This window comes from Dryas octopetala, chromosome 2 (assembly GCF_963921425.1).
Source record: "Dryas octopetala chromosome 2, drDryOcto1.1, whole genome shotgun sequence".
NCBI classification, from domain to species: Eukaryota; Viridiplantae; Streptophyta; class Magnoliopsida; order Rosales; family Rosaceae; genus Dryas; species Dryas octopetala.
In genome coordinates, this window is record NC_141367.1 from 28,874,787 (window position 1) to 28,896,168 (window position 21,382).

General features: G+C 36.2%; 2 protein-coding genes, 1 long non-coding RNA gene and 1 pseudogene across 4 annotated transcripts; 3 read left to right on the forward strand and 1 right to left on the reverse strand.

Annotated features, from left to right (window-relative positions):
- Positions 1-47: 47 nt before the first annotated feature.
- On the reverse strand, positions 48-1,306 carry LOC147295281 (uncharacterized). The gene is made up of 2 exons (XR_015120708.1): positions 1,008-1,306; positions 48-717 (listed from the first exon to the last, which is right to left on the reverse strand). It is a non-coding gene; the product is annotated as an uncharacterized LOC147295281 (long non-coding RNA).
- Positions 1,307-8,100: 6,794 nt separating this feature from the next.
- On the forward strand, positions 8,101-10,481 carry LOC147295282 (cytochrome P450 CYP749A22-like). Its single transcript, XM_086230648.1, has 5 exons — positions 8,101-8,409; positions 8,484-8,710; positions 8,836-9,068; positions 9,394-9,772; positions 9,873-10,481. The coding sequence occupies exons 1-5, from the start codon at positions 8,127-8,129 to the stop codon at positions 10,332-10,334; spliced, it is 1,584 nt and encodes a 527-aa protein (XP_086086774.1). The 5' UTR covers positions 8,101-8,126; the 3' UTR covers positions 10,335-10,481.
- A 711-nt stretch (positions 10,482-11,192) lies between these two features.
- Positions 11,193-14,160, forward strand: LOC147295283 (cytochrome P450 CYP749A22-like). Of its 2 annotated transcripts, none has more exons than XM_086230309.1 (5): positions 11,193-11,541; positions 11,662-11,837; positions 11,976-12,208; positions 12,883-13,261; positions 13,364-14,160. In XM_086230309.1, exons 1-5 carry the CDS (start codon positions 11,256-11,258, stop codon positions 13,790-13,792), a joined length of 1,503 nt encoding a protein of 500 aa, XP_086086435.1. In that variant the 5' UTR covers positions 11,193-11,255; the 3' UTR covers positions 13,793-14,160. The 2 variants fall into 2 exon arrangements, with proteins under 2 accessions (XP_086086435.1, XP_086086434.1); XM_086230308.1 differs by having other exon boundaries at positions 11,611-11,837; positions 13,364-14,159.
- A 1,639-nt stretch (positions 14,161-15,799) lies between these two features.
- LOC147295284 (cytochrome P450 CYP749A22-like) lies at positions 15,800-18,257 on the forward strand (annotated as a pseudogene).
- Positions 18,258-21,382: the final 3,125 nt, after the last annotated feature.

Consider the following 21,382-nt stretch of genomic DNA (forward strand, 5'->3'; position numbering starts at 1 on the left):
TTCAAAACAAATAAATGGTATAATAGAAAAACGAATCCCATTCACAGTGGGAAGGAAAACATACAACACATTAATTTGAATCCTTTAGACAGGTTTCAAAATTACCATGATACATTTTTAGTTCCAATACATCCTCCATAGTAAAAACAAAACAAAATAAAGACAGAAAGCTTAATCACAAAACAAACGTACTCCCCATTAACATAGATAGGGAAAATTCATGTAAATTAGCGAGGAAAAACAAAAAAAAGCAATACTAGTGCTTTTATTGACCATATCGGCCAAGTACTGGTTCGATACTTGTATCACACTAGTCTCGTATGCAAGCTTTTGAAATAGGCAGAAGGGTTACGCTCAAAGTTGTCCCTGAATATTCTCTTACCTTTTCCTCCTGGTGCTTTCATTGTTTTCCTTTTCCCTAAACCTGAAAAAATTCTAAACAAAACCCAAGCCAGTAGTGCAAAGCTTGCAATAGCGAAAGCAGCACTTAAATACTGCCGCTTTGCAATTGGGAAAGCAGCTCCTCCTCCCTTGGACACTGCCCTACTTACAATAGCGAAAACAACTCTTGCTCCCTCGGACACTTCCCTACTTGCAATAGCGAAAGCAGCTCTTGCTCCCTTGGAAACTTCCCTACTTGCAATAGCAAAAGCAGCTCTTACTCCCTTGAACACTTCCTTACTTTCAATACCTCCCATTTTGTATCCCTAAAAAACACTGCCAGTTAATATAATACTGCATTAGTTAATTCTGCTTCAATATCAATATGCTCATTCATTAATTGTCTTTGAACATTTGGACTTCACTTTTCCGGCCAATTACCATGATGTGATCACACTTTTATCAAACAAATTGACAATAGAAAACAATTGTATGCTTGCTTGAACCACTATTCATACCTCATGATGAAAAACATCAAATCACACCTAATTTAAAACCTGAATTAAAGCTGAAATTAAAGTCTTACTTGTAAAGATAAAATTAAAAACTGAAGGTAGGAGGAATACCTTAGGTGAGGTTTTGACTATGAAGCACCGAGGCTTAGAAGAAGATGATGATTCCAATAAGAAGATGAAGGAAAGTTGGAAAAGGAATAACTGAAGAAAAGCAAATTGAGAAGATTAGTGAAGAGAGGAGTAGAGAGAATGCTTTAAGTTTAAGCCTTTAAGCATAACTCAAAAAGTGAGGTTAGTGGTGAGTGGGGACCAGGGGTTTGGGCCAAGGGATGGGCTTTTGAAAGTGGGAAGGGGGATTGGGTAGGGGCTGGGCTATATATTTCATTAATTAGTAGTTCTCAGTTGCAAATTAAAGAGTCATGTAAAAATTGGTGTTACTAGGAAAGCAAATTGAGAAGATTCGTGAAGAGAAAAATAGAGAGAATTAATGCTTAGGCTTTAAGCATAACTCAATAAAGTGAGAGCTTAGTGGTGGGTGGGGACCAGGGGTTTGGGCCAAGGAATGGGCTTTTGAGAAGTGGGAAGTATATATACTGCATGAAATTAGTAATTCTTGGAAAGGGTTTTTTTCATATTTAGTACCTGAATTTTGACCATTGTCTTAATGTGGTACCTAAACTTAGTTGTCCCAATTGAGTACCTAAACTTTTATTTTGTGTCTAATAGGCAAGGAGTGAAATTTCGCCGAAATTTTCGTTTTTTTGGGATCCCGAAATTTTATCACATAACCACGAAATTTTGGTAATATTTCGGCGAAATTTTCAAAATTTCGTCCGAAATTTCGGTAAGGTTTCAAGTGCAATTTTGTAAAATGTCGGCGAAATTTCGCCCAAATTTCGACGAAATTTCGCCAAATTTCGTCGAAATTTCGCGACTATATCTCTGCCAAAACTTTGTCTCCAAACCCCAGATGGGTTTCGAGCTCTGAACAGACCTTAGAAACCAAGGAAAGGTACTCGAGCTTCTTCAATCCATCGTCAGTGTCCGCCATCGTTGAAGATCGATGGATTCAACGAACAATGACCATAATCTGAGCCAAAACCGACTTGGCACAGTCTGCCCTTCGGTCGTCCGCTGAGGAAGGAGGGATGAGGCGAGCGGGCTGGCTGGGGAAGGAGGGAGGAGCAAGCCGCAGGCGCGGGCGGCGCAAGGAGGTGGGCGCAGATCACTGGGCGTCTGGGCAAGGAGGGAGAAGGAAAGGAAGAGTGGGCGTCTGGCGCTGGGGGAAGAAGAGGAAAATGAAAGAAAAAGGAGGAAGGTCACGGGGGATTGGGGGAACTGGGGAAGAAGAAGAAAAGGCAAAAAAAAATAAGAGAAAAGAAAGGAAAAGGAAAAAAAAAAAAAGAAGAGAAAAGAAAAAAAAAAAAAGAAGAGAAAAGGAAAAAAAAAAGAAAAAAAAAAGAAGAGAAAAAAGGAAAGAAATTTTTTTTTTTAAGGTAGATTGAGATTTAGAGTCTTTAGGCAATTGGAAAGAAAAAAAAAGGTTTGAAATTTTATTTGGGGTTTGATCTGGTCATTTTGGTGTTTCGTTTAGTTGTAACTTGTAAACATAAATTATGGAAAAAAAAAATTTATCCCCTTATCATAAAGTTTCATTTCCTTAATGTTTTGGTTTTCTAATTTTGATAATTTGAAAAATTGAAATTTTAGATAAACAGTAGTCGCCGCTGCTCCCATCGGATTGGTTCTATTTTAACCCAATTCGACTTAATTTAACTATTGAAGACCATTTTCAAGTCCCTTTGAGTAAACTTGCTACTTTCCGTTGCCACATTGGTGATTTATTCGTATAATTTTATTATGTAATTATTAATTAGTGACCCAATTTTTTAACAGTATTTGTCTCCAGCGCACATTATATTCACCTTATATCACATGAAACCTACTATATAATTTAGTTTCTTTAATGTTTTTTATCAATGTAATAGATAATATGTTAAATAAGCATATGGTCAAATTTCATTCAAAATTTCCGTATTTTGATAATAATTTCCGTCGTTTTTGTCTAATTTTGTCGAAATCGAAATTTTAATCGAAATTTCCTCGAAAATTTCCGTCGAAATTTCCATCGAAAATTTCCTCGAAACCGAAATTTTACTCCTTGCTAATAGGTACCAAAATGAATTTCTGTTAAAATTATCAACAAAAGTTAGGGGCAATATAGTCACTTCAAAATATTTATTTTTTAATTTTAATTTTTAATTTTTTTGTTTGTTGTGTGTTTTTTTTTAATAATTTTAAACATATAAAAAAAATAATTAAAATATACTTTGACTATATTGCCCCTAATTTTTATTGACAATTTTAATAAAAATTCATTTTGGTACATATTAGACACAAAATAAAAGTTTAGGTACTCAATTGGGACAAATAAAAGTTTAGGTACCACATTAAGACAAGGGTCAAAGTTTAGGTACTGAATATGAAATAAACCCTCTTAGAAATTAAAGAGTCATGCAAATCTGAAGAAAAGCAAATTCTCGAGAAGATTCGTGAAAGAGAGAAAGCTTAGCCTTTAAGCATAACTCAATAAAGTTTATTCAACTAGTAGTGTTTATTCATATTAAGTAGATGGAGCTTTCATATTTTTGTCTTCACTGGATTTGCTGCCTCCCATTTCTCTCTCGATCTCTCTCTTGTATTAATTCCTAATTATAATTAAGTGCTTAATTGCTAGCTGCTTGTTGGTTCTGTGAATTCCTTGGAGGGTGCATGGCTATATATATGGACAATTAGACATAGTGGTTAGTGCAATATTCATTCTTGAAATTTTAAGAGTCATCGAAAAATTTAATAGAAATAAAAATTAGTATTGGAACCGCCAGATTAATATTAAACATTATATGTACATCGAAAAATTTAATAGAATTAGAAATTAGCTGCCTCCAATAATGCAATTTCCAAGGATGCATGGTATTCAAGTCTACCATTTTCCAAAAAACAAGAAACAAATAGAAAGCTGGAACGTCCTAGAAATATTATTATCGATGTGTAGAATACCATGCTATATGGAAAGTTGTACAGAAAATTAGCAGTGTTTGTTAATTGTGTTGTTCATTAGCAAAAGCAGCTCTTCCTCCCTTGGACACCTCCCTCCTTGCAATAGCGAAAGCAGCTCTTCCTCCCTTGGACACTTCCCTACTTGCATATCGAAAGCAGCTTTTACTCCCTTGGACACTTCCCTACTTTCAATGCCTCCCATTTTGCATCCCTAAAAAATACTGCCAGTTAATATAATACTGCATCAATATCAATATGCTCATTGATTAATTGGTTTTTTAACATTTGGACTTCACTTTGCCAATTATCATGATGTGATCATACGTTTAATCCAACAAATTGACAATAGAAAACTTGTATACTTGCTTTGGACCACTATTCATACCTCATAAAGCAAATATCAAATCACACATAATTTAAAACCTGAATTAAAGCCGAAATTAAAATCTTAATTGTAGCCTAATTAAGTTGTAAATTAGATAAAAATAAAAAACTGAAGGTAGGAGGAATACCTCTTAGGTGAGGATGTGACTATGAGCACTGAGGCTTCCGAGAACTGAGCCAAAATAAGAAGATAATGATCCCACTGAAGAAAAACAAATTGATAAGTTTAGTGAAGAGAGAAGTAGAGAGAATGCTTTAAGCCTTTAAGCATAACTCAATAAGTGAGGTTAGTGGTGGGTGGGGACCAAGGATAAAAATTATCGGAAATTCTTTAAATATCGGTATCCAAATGTATGGATATATCGATTTTGGTAGATATCGGTGTAAAGAAAATTGAGTTAGATTTTGTTCTTCTGTTGGGTTATTGTTGATTAATTAGGATTGATGTATGAGTTTTAATCTAATTAGGGCTAAATTTAGTTTGATTTCGGGCCTGTTTGGCATTGTTTTTAAAATTGATAAAAGCGTTTTTAGATTAGTAAAAACATTTTTGGTTGCGTTTGGCATAAATAAATAAAAGTGCTTCTGGCCGCATTATAAAAGTGTTTTTAAGTGATTTTTTGATAAGCACCTGACAAGTGCTTTCTCGAAGTGCTTTTGTATGAAACACTTGAATTTTTTATAAAAATTTATATGTACTTATGAGCAGAAGCGCTTCTAACAAAAGTGCTACTGATTATAAGCTCTTTTAAAAAACAATGCCAAACGGGTTATTCCTCTTTTCCTTCTTAATTTTGAAGTTTTTTATACAATTCTGCAATGTGCTACCGATATTTTGTCGACATATACCAATATTCTATCCATATATATTGATATTTTATTGACATATACCGATATTTTGTTGACATATATCGATATCGGATAATTAAATATCAGTTACAGCCTATTTAAATATCATCCGTGGCAAGACAAAGTAAAGACAAAGAGCACTTCGATTAAATAAAATAGATAATGAAAATTCAGATACATTACAAAAAAACATAACAAAATTCAGATTCATTACAAAAAAAACATAACATAATAGGAAAAAATTATTATATATGACGTGATGTTACGGATCTACGTCTTAGATTTCTCCAGACCAAGACCAGTAGTGCTTTCTTCCCTTCAAGTCCTAATAGATCGATCCCACTTGGGCTTGGCTACTTTGTCCTATTTTTTGCGCAAGTCTTTGAAATAGGAACGAGGGTCATCCTCAAAATCATCCCTGATGATTCTGCCATCTCTTCCCGGAGCTTTCATTGTTTTCCTTTCGCTTTGGTCTGAATTACCTGAAAACATTCCAGCCAAGCCCCAAGCCAGTACGGCAACCCCAGCAACAGCGCCAGCAGCAAGTCCTACAATGGACAGGCCATCGTTGTCGTTGAGCATGCCACCACTTTCACTTGATTTCTTCTCATCAGTCCTAGAGCTTTTCCTGCTTTCATTATCTCCCATTTTAATTGTAACCCAAGCTAAGTTCTCACTTCTTCTATTTGAAATTGCAACTCACTTGGTGGCCGGTTGCATATGGATGGCTATATATATACTGCATGAAAGTAATTCTTGGAAATTAAAGTCATGTAATGATTTGTGTTACTGAAGAAAAGCAAATTGACAAGAGAAAAGTAGAGAGAATGCTTAGCCTTTAGGCATACCTCAATAAGTGAGGTTAGTGGTGGGTGGGGACCAGGGGTTTGGGCCAAGGGATGGGCTTTTGAGAAGTGGGAAGGGATTTGATTAGGGCCTGGGTTTTTTTTTGTTTTTTGGCTGGAGGGCCTGGGTTATATATTTCATTAGTAGTTCTCAAGTGCAACTTGTCACCAAACATTTTTTATTACAACCAAACATTTTCAAATCCAAATCCAATTCCAATGTGTATCATCCATGGCAAAACAAAAAAGAGAGGCATGCCGCAGCAGTTACTTGTAGTTTACTTTTTTATCCTCTTATTTTCTGCTCTCTGTTATTTTGTTTTTGTTTCTGGTGCCCTGCTTTTCCTTTTTCCAGGGTTTTAAGAGCTTGGGTTGCATCCCCTCTTTTCCCATCTATTTCCCTTGTATTTGCTCAAAAGGCTTTTCACCTACTTCTACCACCTCTTATCATTCCTCATCCCCTCCCCTTCTCCGGTGGCCGGATTTCATTAAACATATAATGCACATATACGAATGTGTAAGGGTTGCTTGTTGAAGAAGTAGAGAATCTAAAAAACAGACACCATAGCCATTTGAGTTGCTAGGAATGATTGATTTGACCATGATATATCTTGTAAACTGTAATTCATTGAGGTATAAGTAAATTATGTTTAATTTCTGAACTTACTATAGTTTAATTACTAAATTAATTCTGATCAGTGTCTTTTAAAAAAAAAAAAAAATTGATTTAGGTCCATTAATTAATTGACTTTGCATCCATGTAATTAGATAATTTCCTTATTTAGATGATGAGACTTTTCTTTGAGACCCTGATTGGAATATCATCAGCACATCACAAATTAAAACAAAGTGACATGCAGAGAGATCACTCATAATGTTGAAGACCAATATGTCAAAGACAAACAGCCCAAAAGAGCCCACAAAAAACGACAAGATAGAAGACCATGTCGTCTGGATGTGTCAGAAGGAGTTTGTGGATTCAGTAAATTGTTTAGGAAGAATTAAGGCATGTTTGTGCAAACGTTTAAGAATTTGAAGCATGGAGCCATGGATGGGTTCAAAGTTCAAATTAGGGGGTTGGGGTTGGAGCTGTCCGCAAAGTGAAACATGTGTCACAGAAAGTCTGAATGCCCCAAACCAAACAAGCCAGTGAAAGCTCCATCACTCAACTCAGCATTGGTGCAAGTCAAAGAAGAAGCCCAAGGCTTTCACCAAATGTGCCAAGCTCTGTTTTTACTCATTCCTCACATTTAACAGCTTCAAAATAATGTGTTTCTTTTCTCATGTGGTGTGAATTAAAAAGCCCATATGTCGATTTCAATGCCTCTTAAAAGTAAATCCCCACCTTGTTCTCTTGTCAATATGTCTGTTGGAGACAACCTTATCCATCCAAGACAGTGAATCATACAAAACAGTGGACATCTTCAATAACATTCTCATTTCTCTTCTACTATCTTCTAGTCTATTCTATGTGGAAAGTTTTCTTATCACACTAAGTGGACGGTTAACATGATCAGAAATGGCTCACTTTTCAAAGCAAAGATAAATTTCTATCAAGTAAAGTTGGGAAATTTTTATATGAAGGAAAACGCTATGATAATTAGAGTTTCACAAAATTGATAATATGGCACTGTTATTGGTGACAAATTAAGCCAGGAAATAACTCCAATATGAAGCTAACTCATATTTACCAAGTCCGAAGTGCTAGCTAGCTTTTCAAGGTTTCGATAAGTGACCATGATGATACTTTAATCGCCCTTTGGATTGTGTTAACTGGCTAGGAGAACAAATAAGTAACAACCAGAACTTAACCCGATTAGGTAAGTAGGGTGAAAAGTGGGCCAAGTGGCATCTTGTTCATCTGTGTTAACAATAAATCGCCCTTTGGATTGTGTTAACTGGCTAGTAGAACAAGTAAGTAACAACCAGAAGTTAATCCGATTAGGTAATTAGGGTGAAAAGTGGGCCAAGTGGCATCTTGTTCATTTGTGTTAACACTTAATAATATATAAAGAGCACTAAAACTTCAACTGTGAACTGCTAAAGAACTCAGTAGGTTCAGAGATATAGCGAAAGAGAAACAATACGAAAAATGACTTGTTTGGGAGGCCTAGTAATTATTCTTTCAAGCTTTCTGTGTGTGTTCCTTCTCTTAGCTCTGATTAAGATCTTTCACAAAATATGGTGGACTCCAACTCGCATACAGAAGTTGATGACTTTGCAGGGAATTAAAGGCCCTTCTTACAGACTTATCCATGGAAACACCAAACAAATCTCCAACATGAAAAAGGAAGCCATGAGCAGGCCCCAAGATTTATCACATGACATATTTTCTGAAGTTGAACCTCATATTCACTCATGGACCAAGATATATGGTAACAATCTCTTAAGTTAATTATGGTTTTGAAATCTTAGTTCTAAGATAAATTTTGGTCATCTTTGTCCACAGGGAAGAATTTTCTGCAGTGGTTTGGTTCTTGCCCTCAGTTGGTCATTACAGAACCTGAGTTGTGCAAAGAGATACTGAATAACAAAGATAGAGCTTATCCGAAAAAAGAGCCCCAATACTTTGTGAAGAAGCTATTAGGAGATGGCCTTGGGACAATAACCGAATCTGAGAAATGGGCAAAATTGCGAAAGCTGGCCACCCATGCCTTCCATGGAGAGAGCTTAAAAGTAAGTTGTTACACTTAATAATTCTTGCAAAGACTACTGTAGTAATAGTTGTGTAAATTATTAATGAAGGAAAATAATAAATTGAAGTTAAATCTGCTAATAGCAGGCTGCTATTGTCTTACTAGACTATGATTCCAGCAATGGTAGCTGGTGCTGAGACAATGCTAGAAGGGTGGAAAAATCATGAAGGCAAAGAGATTGAGGTGTTTGAAGAATTTAGGCTGTTCACTTCAGAAGTAATTTCGAGGACAGCGTTTGGGAGCAGCTATATAGAAGGAAAGCACATTTTTGAGATGTCGAGGAAGTTGGCCTTCTTATTATTCAAAAATGTTTTGACAATCAGGGTTCCTGGCATCAGGTAACTTCCTTTACATGGATAGCCATCTCTGTTCTTTCCACTTGAAGAGAGGATGAATCCCAATCAGACTCAACATTTCTTTAAGTTATTGAATCTTTGATTGATTAATCAATGTTTGACATTCTGGATCTTCATTACTAATGGAACCCAAATGACCTTTCAATTGGTTAAAGGATCCTTTCAATTTTATAGAATCTGCTTCCTGAACAAAATTGAATTGTGTGAAATCATGTTTGATATTGCACACTGCATTCTGTATCTTGCAGAATAGATTCTTGGAGGATTACTTGTGTTCTCATGTTTAGTCTTCCATCCAATGTTGCAGTGACTTTTATAAAACCAGTGATGAGATCGAATCAGAGAAGATTGAGAAAGGAATACGCGACTCCATAATAGAGATTGTTAAGAAAAGAGAGGAGAAGGCAATGACAGGAGAAGAAGACAGTTTTGGGAGTGATTATCTTGGATTACTTTTAAAGGCTCATCATGATGCCAATGACAACCAGAGGATTTTGGAGGATGATATAGTTGATGAGTGCAAGACGTTTTACTTTGCTGGACAAGAAACCACTAATACTTTGCTTGCTTGGACTGTGTTTCTTCTGGCACTCCACACGGATTGGCAAGAGGAAGCAAGAAAGGAAGTCCTGCAGTTATTTGGAAAACAAAATCCAAACCCTGAAGGCATTGCCAAACTGAAAACAGTAAGAAGTCAAAAACTCAATTGATTGCTTGTTATTTGTTTAGTGGCAGAAATGTTCTCAATTGATTTGTTCTCTACTTTTCATTTTCATGTGTATGCAGATGAGTATGATCATCAATGAGAGTCTAAGGTTATATCCTCCTGTTGTTTCCATTGCAAGGCAAGTTGTAAAGGAAGTTAGACTGGGAAACCTCATTGTTCCTGCAAATGTTGATTTGGTTGTCCCAACTCTAGCACTTCACCATGATTCTCAATTCTGGGGAGAAGACGTGCAACTTTTCAAACCAGAGCGATTTGCAGAAGGGGTTGCGAAAGTTACTAAGAATAACATGGCCGCATTCTTACCCTTTGGAATGGGACCTCGAACTTGTGTGGGGTTGAACTTTGCGACCACTGAAGCAAAAGTTGCTCTGTCAATGATTCTACAACGCTACACCTTCACCCTTTCCCCGGCTTATATCCACTCGCCTTTTCAGTATCTTACACTTCGCCCGCAACATGGAGTTCATGTAATGCTTCACTCCCTTTCAAGTTTCAACTGTCAAGACCAGAGTAGCCAATAAATCACGTTAACATTGATGCCTTTATGGTGCCTCTGCCTCTATCTAGCATGGTTTTGACTTTTGGGCTTAATGTGGAGTTGGGCTGCACTGTTTTGGACCAGCTTCTGTTTGATCATAAGTGCCTGTATTTTTTGGTTTTGGGCTTCGGCCCGCCAATGCACCTAAAAAATAAAATAAATATATTAAAAGGTCATCTGACCAAATTACAAATTATGAGGATTGCTCTTGTCATCCCTAATCCTATTATTTACAAATTCATTTTTCTGTCTCTGCGTCTAAACTGCTCTGCTCTTTTGCATCAGACACTCGGCGCTGCACAATCTTTCTCGTCAAATTTGGATCAACCGTGTCCTCTTATGGATGCTCCCAGTTTGATGGCAAATTTGCAATGCAAGGTCTGGTCAGGAAACCCAAATGACATGCCATGGTGGGGCTTGTACTTGTTGATTATCCCAAAAAGGAAAACTTGGCCACCCACCAACTGTTTGATATTTTATCGAATGCCCAGTGCGGCACCAATACATACTGTAAGCCTTTGATTGCAAGGCAGTGGTGGGTTTTTTTGGGCCTTGCAGAGGTGATTAAAGAATTATTTTTGGTCCTGGCCAAAAAACAAAAAAAACAAAAAAAAAAGAATTATGTTTGGGGAGTCAGTATGTTGCCACTTACCAAATACAGTCTCCAAGGAAATATAATTTATATGAGTGTCGTATTAGCATATACATTTTCATGTGCAACATATTTTAATGGTAATATACAAAGTTTGTGTCTTTGTGATAAGGTCATCTTGTTTGTGTGATGGTCGTTTACCACAGGTATCCCAATTTATTATTCATAAATAACTGCAAGACAATTTTAAATTGTCAACTAGCTCTTCAAACTCAGTAGTAGGTTCAGGTTCAGAGAGAAACAATACGAAAAATGACTTCTTTGGGATGTCTAGTAATCATTCTTTCAAGCTTTCTGTGTCTGTTCATTCTCTTAGCTCTTCTGATCAAGGTCTTTCAGAAACTATGGTGGACACCAATTCGCATACAGAATATGATGGCTTTGCAGGGAATCAAAGGCCCTTCTTACAGACTTATCCATGGAAACACCAAAGAAGTCTCCAACATGCAAAAGGAAGCTATGAGCAGGCCCAAAAATTTCTCACATGACATATTTTCTCAAGTTCAACCTCATATTCACTCATGGACCAAGATATATGGTAACAAACTCTTAGCTATTGCCATTAAATATTAGTTCTAAAATAATATTGGTCATTTTTTTGTAAAAGGGAAGAATTACCTTCAGTGGTATGGTTCTCGTGCTCAATTGGTCATTACAGAGCCTGAGTTGTGCAAAGCGATACTGTATAATAAGGATAAAGATTACCCGAAAGGAAAAATCCAAGGCTATGTGAAGAAGCTATTAGGAGATGGCCTTGTGACAGTAACCGAAGCAGAAAAATGGGCAAAATTGCGAAAGTTGGCCAACCATGCCTTCCATGGTGAAAGCTTAAAAGTAAGTTCCTACAGTTATTGGTAGTTCTTGCAAATACTGCAGTTGTAATAGTTGTGTCAATTATTATGAAGGGTGAAATATAAGAACGGAATAAAGTCAAAGTAAATTTGCTAATTGGATGATGTATTGCTTTACTAGATTTTGATTCCAACAACGATAGCTAGTGCAGAGATGATGCTAGAAAGGTGGAAAAATCAGGACGGCAAAGAGATTGAGATGTTTGAGGAATTTAGGCTGTTGACTTCTGAAGTGATTTCCAGGACAGCATTTGGAAGCAGCTACTTAGAAGGGAAGAACATTTTTGACATGTTGATGAAGTTGGGCTGCTTAACATTCAAAAATGTATACAAACTAAGGTTTCCTGGCATCAGGTATTGCTTTTCACTACTTCTTGAATTGGGGAATAACAACATTGATAGCCATTCTAACTCTGGCCACTTCGCTTGAAGAGATAAATCCCAAAGGATCGATCTTTCTTTTAGTTATTGAACATCTGATTAACTGATCCATGTGTGATATTCTGAATCTTCATTACTAAGGGAATCCAAATTGTCTCTGGATTGGTCGAAGAATCCTCTCAAGTGGCTAGAATCTGTTACTTGAACAAAGTAGATTCTATAAAATCATATTGAACATTGGATAGTACATTCTGTACCTTGCTCAAGTTAACCAATCTTTGTTAACAACCACTCAGTGTTTAATCAATTCTCTTTCTTTATCTTACTATAAAAGTCTGATCATGCAGATGCTTTCCTCAACTAAAGAAGAGATCTTTTCGGGGTTTCCACATTTGAAATTGAGCACAATTTTGCATAGCCCTTTATTTTCTTGAAAAGTGATGAGAAATATTCTTAATTTCATTTGATTGCACAGCTGACCCAACTCCTGCTGATGCATTGGCTATGCTTGTTATGCAGAGAAACTAATCTTCTTTATTCTTTTTTCCCATCTTCTGTGCAGCAGAGAACTATTCACAACAAAATTCTGATTCTTGGAGGCTTCCTTCTGACCTCATGTTTAATTAGTCTTTCATTTAATATTGCAGTAAGTTTTTTAAAACCAATGATGAGATCGAATCAGAGAAGCTGGAGAAAGGAATAAGCGACTCCATAATAGGGATTGTTAAGAAAAGAGAAAAGAAGGAAATAACTGGAGAAGAAGACGGCTTTGGGAATGATTTTCTTGGATTACTTTTAAAGGCTCACCATGACGTCAATGATAACCAGAGGATTTCGGTGGACGATTTGGTTGATGAGTGCAAGACGTTTTACTTTGCTGGACAAGAAACCACTAATAGCTTGCTTGCTTGGACTGTCTTTCTTTTTGCACTCCATACGGATTGGCAAGAGGAAGCAAGAAAGGAGGTCCTGCATTTATTTGGCAAACAAACTCCAAATCCTGATGGCATCGCCAAACTAAAAACTGTAAGGAAGTCAAGAACTCAGTTATTGCTTTTCTAAGGTCGCAGAAATGTTCGATTAAGTTTGAAATCTTGATTTGTTCATTATTTTTCATTTTTCATGCAGATGAGTATGATCATCAATGAGTCTCTAAGGTTATATCCTCCTGTCGTTATCTTTGAGAGGAGAGTTGAAAGGGAAGTTAGACTGGGAAATCTCATTGTTCCTGCTAATGTTGACTTGCTCATCCCATGTCTAGCACTTCACCATGAACCTCAATTTTGGGGAGAAGACGTGCATCTTTTCAAACCAGAGCGGTTCTCAGAAGGGGTTGCGAAAGCTACTAAGAATAACATAGCCACATTCTTACCCTTTGGAATGGGACCTCGAGCTTGTGTGGGCTTGAACTTTGCAACCACTGAAGTAAAGATTGTTCTGTCAATGATTCTACAACGTTATACCTTCACCCTTTCCCCGGGTTATGTCCACTCACCCTTTCGGTTGCTTACAGTTCGCCCACAACATGGAGTTCAAGTAGTGCTACACTCGCTGTGAACTGTGAAGACCAGTTCTTAATCCCACTCTTGGTCCATACTGTGCCCTGAAGGGCCTGGACCCAGACATTGCCTTTGGATATGGTAGCTTATAAAGAGTGCAACCTCTGCTTCAAGATCTGTTAATAGTTGGCTCCTGTTTTTGCTGCTTAATTTGCACCTTGTTTCTGCTTTTTCCTGGGGGTTTTCTTGTAGTTAGAAAGATAAGTGCATGAGGACGTGTAGACTATAATGAAATCCATTATTAATAATATTGGACTACTTCTCTAAAGAAGTTGGACCCATCAATTGTACCAAAACTCATAATAAGCATGATAATGTTCATGGGAATGACAACAACCTTCACCCAAGAAAAAAAAAAAAATTGGAAATTCAATATGTTTATCCAAAATCTGAAAACTTGGGCCACTCGGCCACCCACCAACTGTTAGTTGGTTTGGGCTTGATGTTTATTGAATGCCCAAAGCCTTTGATTCCAAGGCAGTGGTGGATTTTTGGGGTTATAGAGGTTCTTCCAATTTATTTTTAGGTGTCAGGTAATTTGGTATAAACAATTTAGGATTTTTTTTACTCTATTTAATTTCTAGGTTCAAATCTTTAGTATAAAGAATTATATAATGAGAGTTTCACAGTGGAGCCATATGATAAATACCAAAAGTCTAACTCAAGGGGACATAATAAAGAATTATGTGAGGGGAGTATGTTGTCAACTGCCAAACAGAGGAAATCCAAGGAATTATAATTTGTATATGAGTGTCATATCTGCACACACTAATCTGCAACACATTTTAATAGTCACAAGTTGCATCTTGTGTGTGTCATGGTCGTTTACCTTAAATATCCCAATTTATTATTCATCAATAAACAGCAAGACAACTTAAATTGAACCGTTGAAACTCAGTAGGTTCTGGTTCAGAGAGAAAATAATACGAAAAATGAGTTCTATGGGAGGCCTAGTAATCATTCTTTCAAGCTTTCTGTGTCTGTTCCTTCTCTTGGCTGGCATCAAGATTTTTCACAAACGATGGTGGACTCCAAGACGCATGAGGACATGTAGACTGTAATCACATTCATTATTTTGAGTAAGATTGTCATTGACTTCAACTGTGTTGCACGTGTGGGTTTGGATCCCATCTAATAAAAGATCGGCCAAAATTGCCTTTTAGTGTTTGTAGTTTGAGTTAGGTTTCATTTTTGTCCCTGTAATTTCAATTGTTATGATTTTAGTCATATAATTTATAAATTATTGCAATTCAAGAACACATTAGGATTTTTATTCATTAATGCGTTAAATTAGTCATTAAATCGCTAACAATATGCAAAGTGCATAACCAAAATCGAAATGGTTTGCAAAATATATGATCAAAAACGTAATAAATTTGACGATTAATAAACGAAAATGCTAACATGTCCTTGAATTGCAACAATTTGTAAATTACAAGACTAAAATCATAACAATTGAAACTATAGAGACCAAAGTGAAACTTTGTTCAAACTATAGAGACCAAAAGTAAACTTTTGCCTAAAAATTTTGACTCATCAATTCAAGTGGGTTTTGGATCACATTTTACCAAAACTCATCTATACAACTCATAACAAGCATAACAATGTTCATGCGAACTGACATTTACCTCCACCCAATAAAAAGTTGCAAACTTTTGATGTGATTCATTCAGCACCTTAAATAGCTATTGCAGAACGGGCTTTACACAATCATACCTGTTTATGGTGGCAGATCCTAAACTCGAATGCCCAACAAGTAAAAGCTAACTACTATTAAATAACTGAGTACAGTGAGAACTGTAGAGGAGTGATGCGTAAATTAGGCGGGTTGTAAATGAAAATATAAACGGTTCTGATTCCAATTAGGGACAAAAGTGGCATCTTTTTGTTTTTTGTCAGAGACAAATTAATGTGGCATCTTGTTTGTGTCATAATTAATTTATTATCAATAAAGAGCAAGAAGCTGGGTTCAGAGGTATAGCCAAAGAGGAAAGCAATACGAAAAATGACTTCTTTTGGAAACCCAGTAATCACTTTTGCAAGCCTTGTGTGTCTGTTTCTTCTCTTAGCTCTCATCAAGTTCTTTCACAAACTATGGTGGACTCCAACTCGCATACAGAATATGATGGGTCTGCAGGGAATCAAAGGTCCTTCTTACAGACTTATCCTTGGAAACACCAAAGAAATCTCCAACATGCAAAAGGAAGCCATGAGCAGGCCCAAAAATCTATCACATGACATATTATCTCAAGTTCAACCTCATATTCCCTCGTGGACCAAGATATATGGTAACAATTAAGCTCTTAATTAACTTAACTACAGTTTTTTAAATCTTTTTTTGTTCCATGATAAATTTAATTTGTTCATTTTTTGCAACAGGGAAAAATTTTCTTCAATGGCATGGCTCTCAAGCTCAGTTGGTCATTACGGAACCTGAGTTGTGCAAAGAGATACTGAATAACAAAGATAGAAATTTTAGGAAAAGGGTGCCTGCAAGCTATGTGAAGAAGCTCTTAGGAGATGGCCTTACCTCAACCGAAGGTGAAAAATGGGGAAGATTGCGAAAGCTGGCCAACCATGCCTTCCATGGAGAGAGCTTAAAAGTAAGTTGTTCATAGTTGTGTCAATTATTTATGAAGGGGGAAAAAAACAACCAATTGACGATAATTAAATTTGCTAACTGCATGATGGTATTTTTTTATTAGAGTATGATTCCAACTATGATCGCTAGTGCTGAGACAATTAATGCTAGAAAGGCTGAAATACCAGGAAGGCAGAGAGATAGAGGTGGTTGAAGAATTTGGTTGTTGACTTCAGAAGTGATTTCCAGGACAGCATTTGGCAGCAGCTACTTAGACGGGAAAAACATATTTGACATGTTGATGAAATTATTCTTCTTAATATTCAAAAATGCTTACAAACTAAGGTTTCCTGGCATCAGGTAACTGAATTTTAACTAAATCTTGAATTGGGGAATAACCACATTGATATCCATTCTAACTTTGTTCACTCCGCTTGAAAAGATGAATCCCAAAGGATCGATGATCGATCTTTCTTTTAGTTTTGAACATATTACTTCAACTTTTTTTTTTGGGTCAGTCATTACTAGGACAAAATTTAGATCATATTGAATGTTTGAGGATACATTCCATACCTTGCTAAAGAACCTTTCCATGATAACAACTACATATATTCTAACTAATTCTCTCAATATGCATGTTCCTTAAAAAAATCCTACTAGTGCAGATGCTTCCCTCTCTAAGAAGAGATCATGGCAGAGTTGCCACGCAGGAAGTTGAGAACAATTTTGCATAACCACCCACTTGTTTCCTGAGAAGAGATGAGAAACATGCTAAATTTCTTTTGATTGCATAGCTGACTCAGCTCCTGCTGATGCATTAGGCTTGTTCCGCAGAGAACTAATCTTCTTTTTCTTTCCTTTTTCATTTCTTTTGCCTGTCTGCTTATCATTTGAAGGATTATGTCTGTTCTGATTTCTCATGTATAGTCTTCCAATCAATATTGCAGTAAGTTCTTTAAAACCAATGATGAGATCGAATCAGAGAAACTTGAGAAAGGAATACGCGACTCCATAATAGAGATTGTTAGGAAAAGAGAAAAGAAGGCAATGACTGGAGAAGAAGATGGTTTTGGAAGTGATTATCTTGGATTACTTTTAGAGGCTCATCATGATGCCAATGATAACCAGAGGATTTCGGTGGATGATTTAGTTGATGAGTGTAAGACATTTTACTTTGGTGGGCAAGAAACCACTAATACTTTGCTGGCTTGGACTGTCTTTCTTCTGGCACTCCATATAGATTGGCAAGAGGAAGCAAGAAAGGAGGTCCTACAAGTATTTGGCAAACAAACACCAAATCCTGATGGCATTGCCAAACTGAAAACAGTAAAAGTCCAGAACTCAATCAATTGCAATTGTCTAAGTGGCAGAATTAATATTGTTCTCAATTAAGTTTGAAATCCTAATTTGCTCTCTATTGTTCATTTTCATGCACGCAGATGAGTATGATCATCAATGAGTCTGTAAGGTTATATCCTCCTATTCTTTCAATTGTAAGGAACGTTGAAAGAGAAGTTAGATTGGGAAAGCTCATTGTTCCTGCTAATGTTGAATTGCACATCCCAGTTCTACCAATTCACCATGAGCCTCAATTCTGGGGACAAGACGTGCATCTTTTCAAACCAGAGCGATTCTCAGACGGGGTTGCTAGAGCTACTAAGAATAACATAGGTGCCTTCTTACCATTTGGAATGGGACCCCGAAATTGTGTGGGCTTGAACTTTGCCACCACTGAAGCAAAGATTGCTCTGTCAATGATTCTACAACGCTACACCTTCACTCTTTCTCCCGCTTATATCCATTCTCCCTTTCATTATATTACAATTCGCCCACAACATGGAGTTCAAGTAATCCTACACTCACTGTAAACTGAGTACACCAGAATTGCCCATACTCTTGCAGCACTTGGTGTTTGGATTATGTAGACGTGAATGCCTTGGAATATGGTAACTTATAAAGAGTGCATCGTTTGGTTCGAGGTCTGTAAGAAGCTAGCTCCTGTTCTTGCTGATTTGCACCTTGTTTCTGATAGAATTATTCATTCATGAAATGTTTCAGGAACCTAAAGAACGTCTGTAAGTGCCGAAAATGCATATACAGGTAACAAAAGAGGCATAAATTGTACCAATACTTGTCTCAACAATGCAAAATACGAAGGCATAATTAACCATGTACGTTACAGAAGGTTATGTGTTGAATCTGTATATTCCAGTTACAATTGGAAAGTTACCCGCATACATTACACGACAAAAAAACAAAAGGTCGCATTCAAAATGAAGTTGGGAATTTTTGTGAAGGAGTAATGAGCCATGTTATGAGGATTTAACTGGTGCAGTGCAGGGTTTTAATCCCCAGCACTCACTATTTGTCCATTTGTCATTTCTAGAAAGCTAATCGTTTACCACAAGAAAGATGCCACAAGTATATATTTATTATCAATGAAGAGCAAGATGAAGACTTCAACTGTGGACTCTGTTGAAACGATGCCACAAGTATATATATTTACGTAAGAGTGTATATATATTTATTATCAATGATGCCACAAGTATATATATTTACGTAAGAGTGTACGTAATCTTACGTACACTCTCTTTGAACTCCCAAGATTCTAGAAAAGTAGAAAGTCTAGAATTGGCAATAAGTCTTGCACGATCGAGTTAAGCATCCGTCCCAAAAGTAATAAATAATATATTATACAATAATTAAGCAATAATAGACGTCTCGACTACAATCCTGTTCACCTGAAGAAATTATATATGAATATGATGTTCATCAATTGCGCACACCTGGCCTTTTCTTCTTAAATTTGGATCAATCAATCATCCTATGGCTGCGCCAATTTGATGCCAAATTTGCTGTTAGTTTTATAAAAAAATGTCTAATTACAAACAAGTAAATAAAACTTTTCACAATTACATTTTAATTAATGCACTTTTTCATAATTTCATTTTAGTCACTATTGATCAAAATAAAAAAAATATGAATTACAATAAATTAATAACATATATTACTATTCATATTTAGATTTGTATTAAGTTTGTATTTGACTACTATGCAGCAAAATGGCTTAAGGTTTAGCCCAAAACCTAAGACCTAAACCCTAAATCATAAGCTCCATAACCCTAATTCTAAACTCTTAACCTCGTTTATATACATTGCACTCTATTTTTATACCCTAAACTAATTAAGGACAATGCTATAATTTTACGCACAAAAGTAATAAAAAAAGAGATGAGCAAATTGGTATTTTTCAATGCACAAAAATATCTGATATATCAAATGGATTAAGTTTAGTGACTAAAATGTAATTTCTCAAAATATACCATTAACTAATATGAGATAGAAAATTTTGTATTGACTTATTTGTAATATTGCAACTTTTTATTGACTTTTTTTTTGTAATTTGCTATATAAAGAATATAGGACTTATTGATTTTTAGTGTGAGGAAGGTTACTGAGGTGGTGTTTAATGGCTATAAGGCTAGGGTAGGCCTTGGACTTATAGAGTAATTGGACGTACTAGTGATAAAGATATAATGTATTGAAACAGAGGAGGAATTACAAGGCTTTAGGACAATAGGACAATTGTTTAGCTTCAATATAGCGCGGTCGTGTATTGATATATTGGGATGTGTGCTAATTTCAAATAAAGTTTATAATTTTTTAAAATTATACAATACATATGAAACTATAGCATTGGATGGTCGTGCTATACGCATGCATATTCAGACTGTCAAACTCAAAAATTCCTTGTCCATTCAACATATTTATAGAGTGAGATCAGACTGACGTACTTCTCATTCTATAGTCTTATAGTTGGACTTCTCTTGGAGACTAGGACGTATTATCTCATCCGGGACTTTTTAGAGACTTTTCTATACTATTTTGGAATTTTTGGGATCTTTCTCAAATGTGCATTACTTTCTTGGCATTTGCAATGCAGGGCCGCTCGGGACTCAAACTCAAAATTGCAGACTTCTCGGTTAATTTTCCACAAAACATCTCAGTTAACTTTCCAAAAACAAAGAAATTGCACATTCCAGGAAAAAAAAAAAAAAAGCTCAAAATTAAGTAGATAAAAATAAATAAAAAGTATAAAGATTTTAAATTCGAGTCTCCCATCACTAAGATTAATGGTGTGTTTGGATGGAGGAAAAAAACTCGGAATTTAAACAAAACTCAGCATTTAAGAAATTACATGCTCTAATTTCCTTATTTGGGTCAATAAATACAGAATTTTGTAAATTCTAGGTGGAAAAAAACTTGGGATTTGAAGGCTGTAAATTCCAACTTTAAATTCCACCTAAATTGGTGTCATTTTCAAAATTTCAATTTTTACAAAAGAAAAATAAGTCGTGTCGACCATGTTGACAATACCATCACTGCCGCCAACGTCACCACCACTAACACCACCACCCCCGCCACCACCCCCGCTGCCGCTGCCGCTGCCGCCACCACCACCAACACCAACACCAAGACCGCCACCACCGTCACCGCCGCCACCACCACACCGCCATTTCCAACACCACCACCGCCACCGCCACCGCCACCGCCAACACCCCAATTTTAGCCACCACCATTTCTCCTACCGCTTGTGGGCCATTACCCCTACCAATATGGTCAACTCATCATAAACATCATTTTTATTGTTGCCACCATCACCATCACCATCACCATCACTCTTTTGAATTGATGTATCAAAAATTAAAACTACCATAAATTCCGTATTTAAATTCCATTATGTTTACATGTTATCCAAATAAGAGAATTTATATATTCTAGAATTTTAAATTACATCGTTTTAAATTCCGTCATTTGTGAATTCCTTAGTAATTTCAAACTACTTCATCCAAACGCACCATAAAAGAAAAAGTGGAGGAGGGGGGGACAAATTAGGTGGCCGGTTGGGTTTTTTGTTGGTATAAGAGAAATTAATGGGAGGAGATTAGACAAATTAGGGGCAAATACATGTGTTTATTATATATTTGTCAATATCCTTAGTTGTGG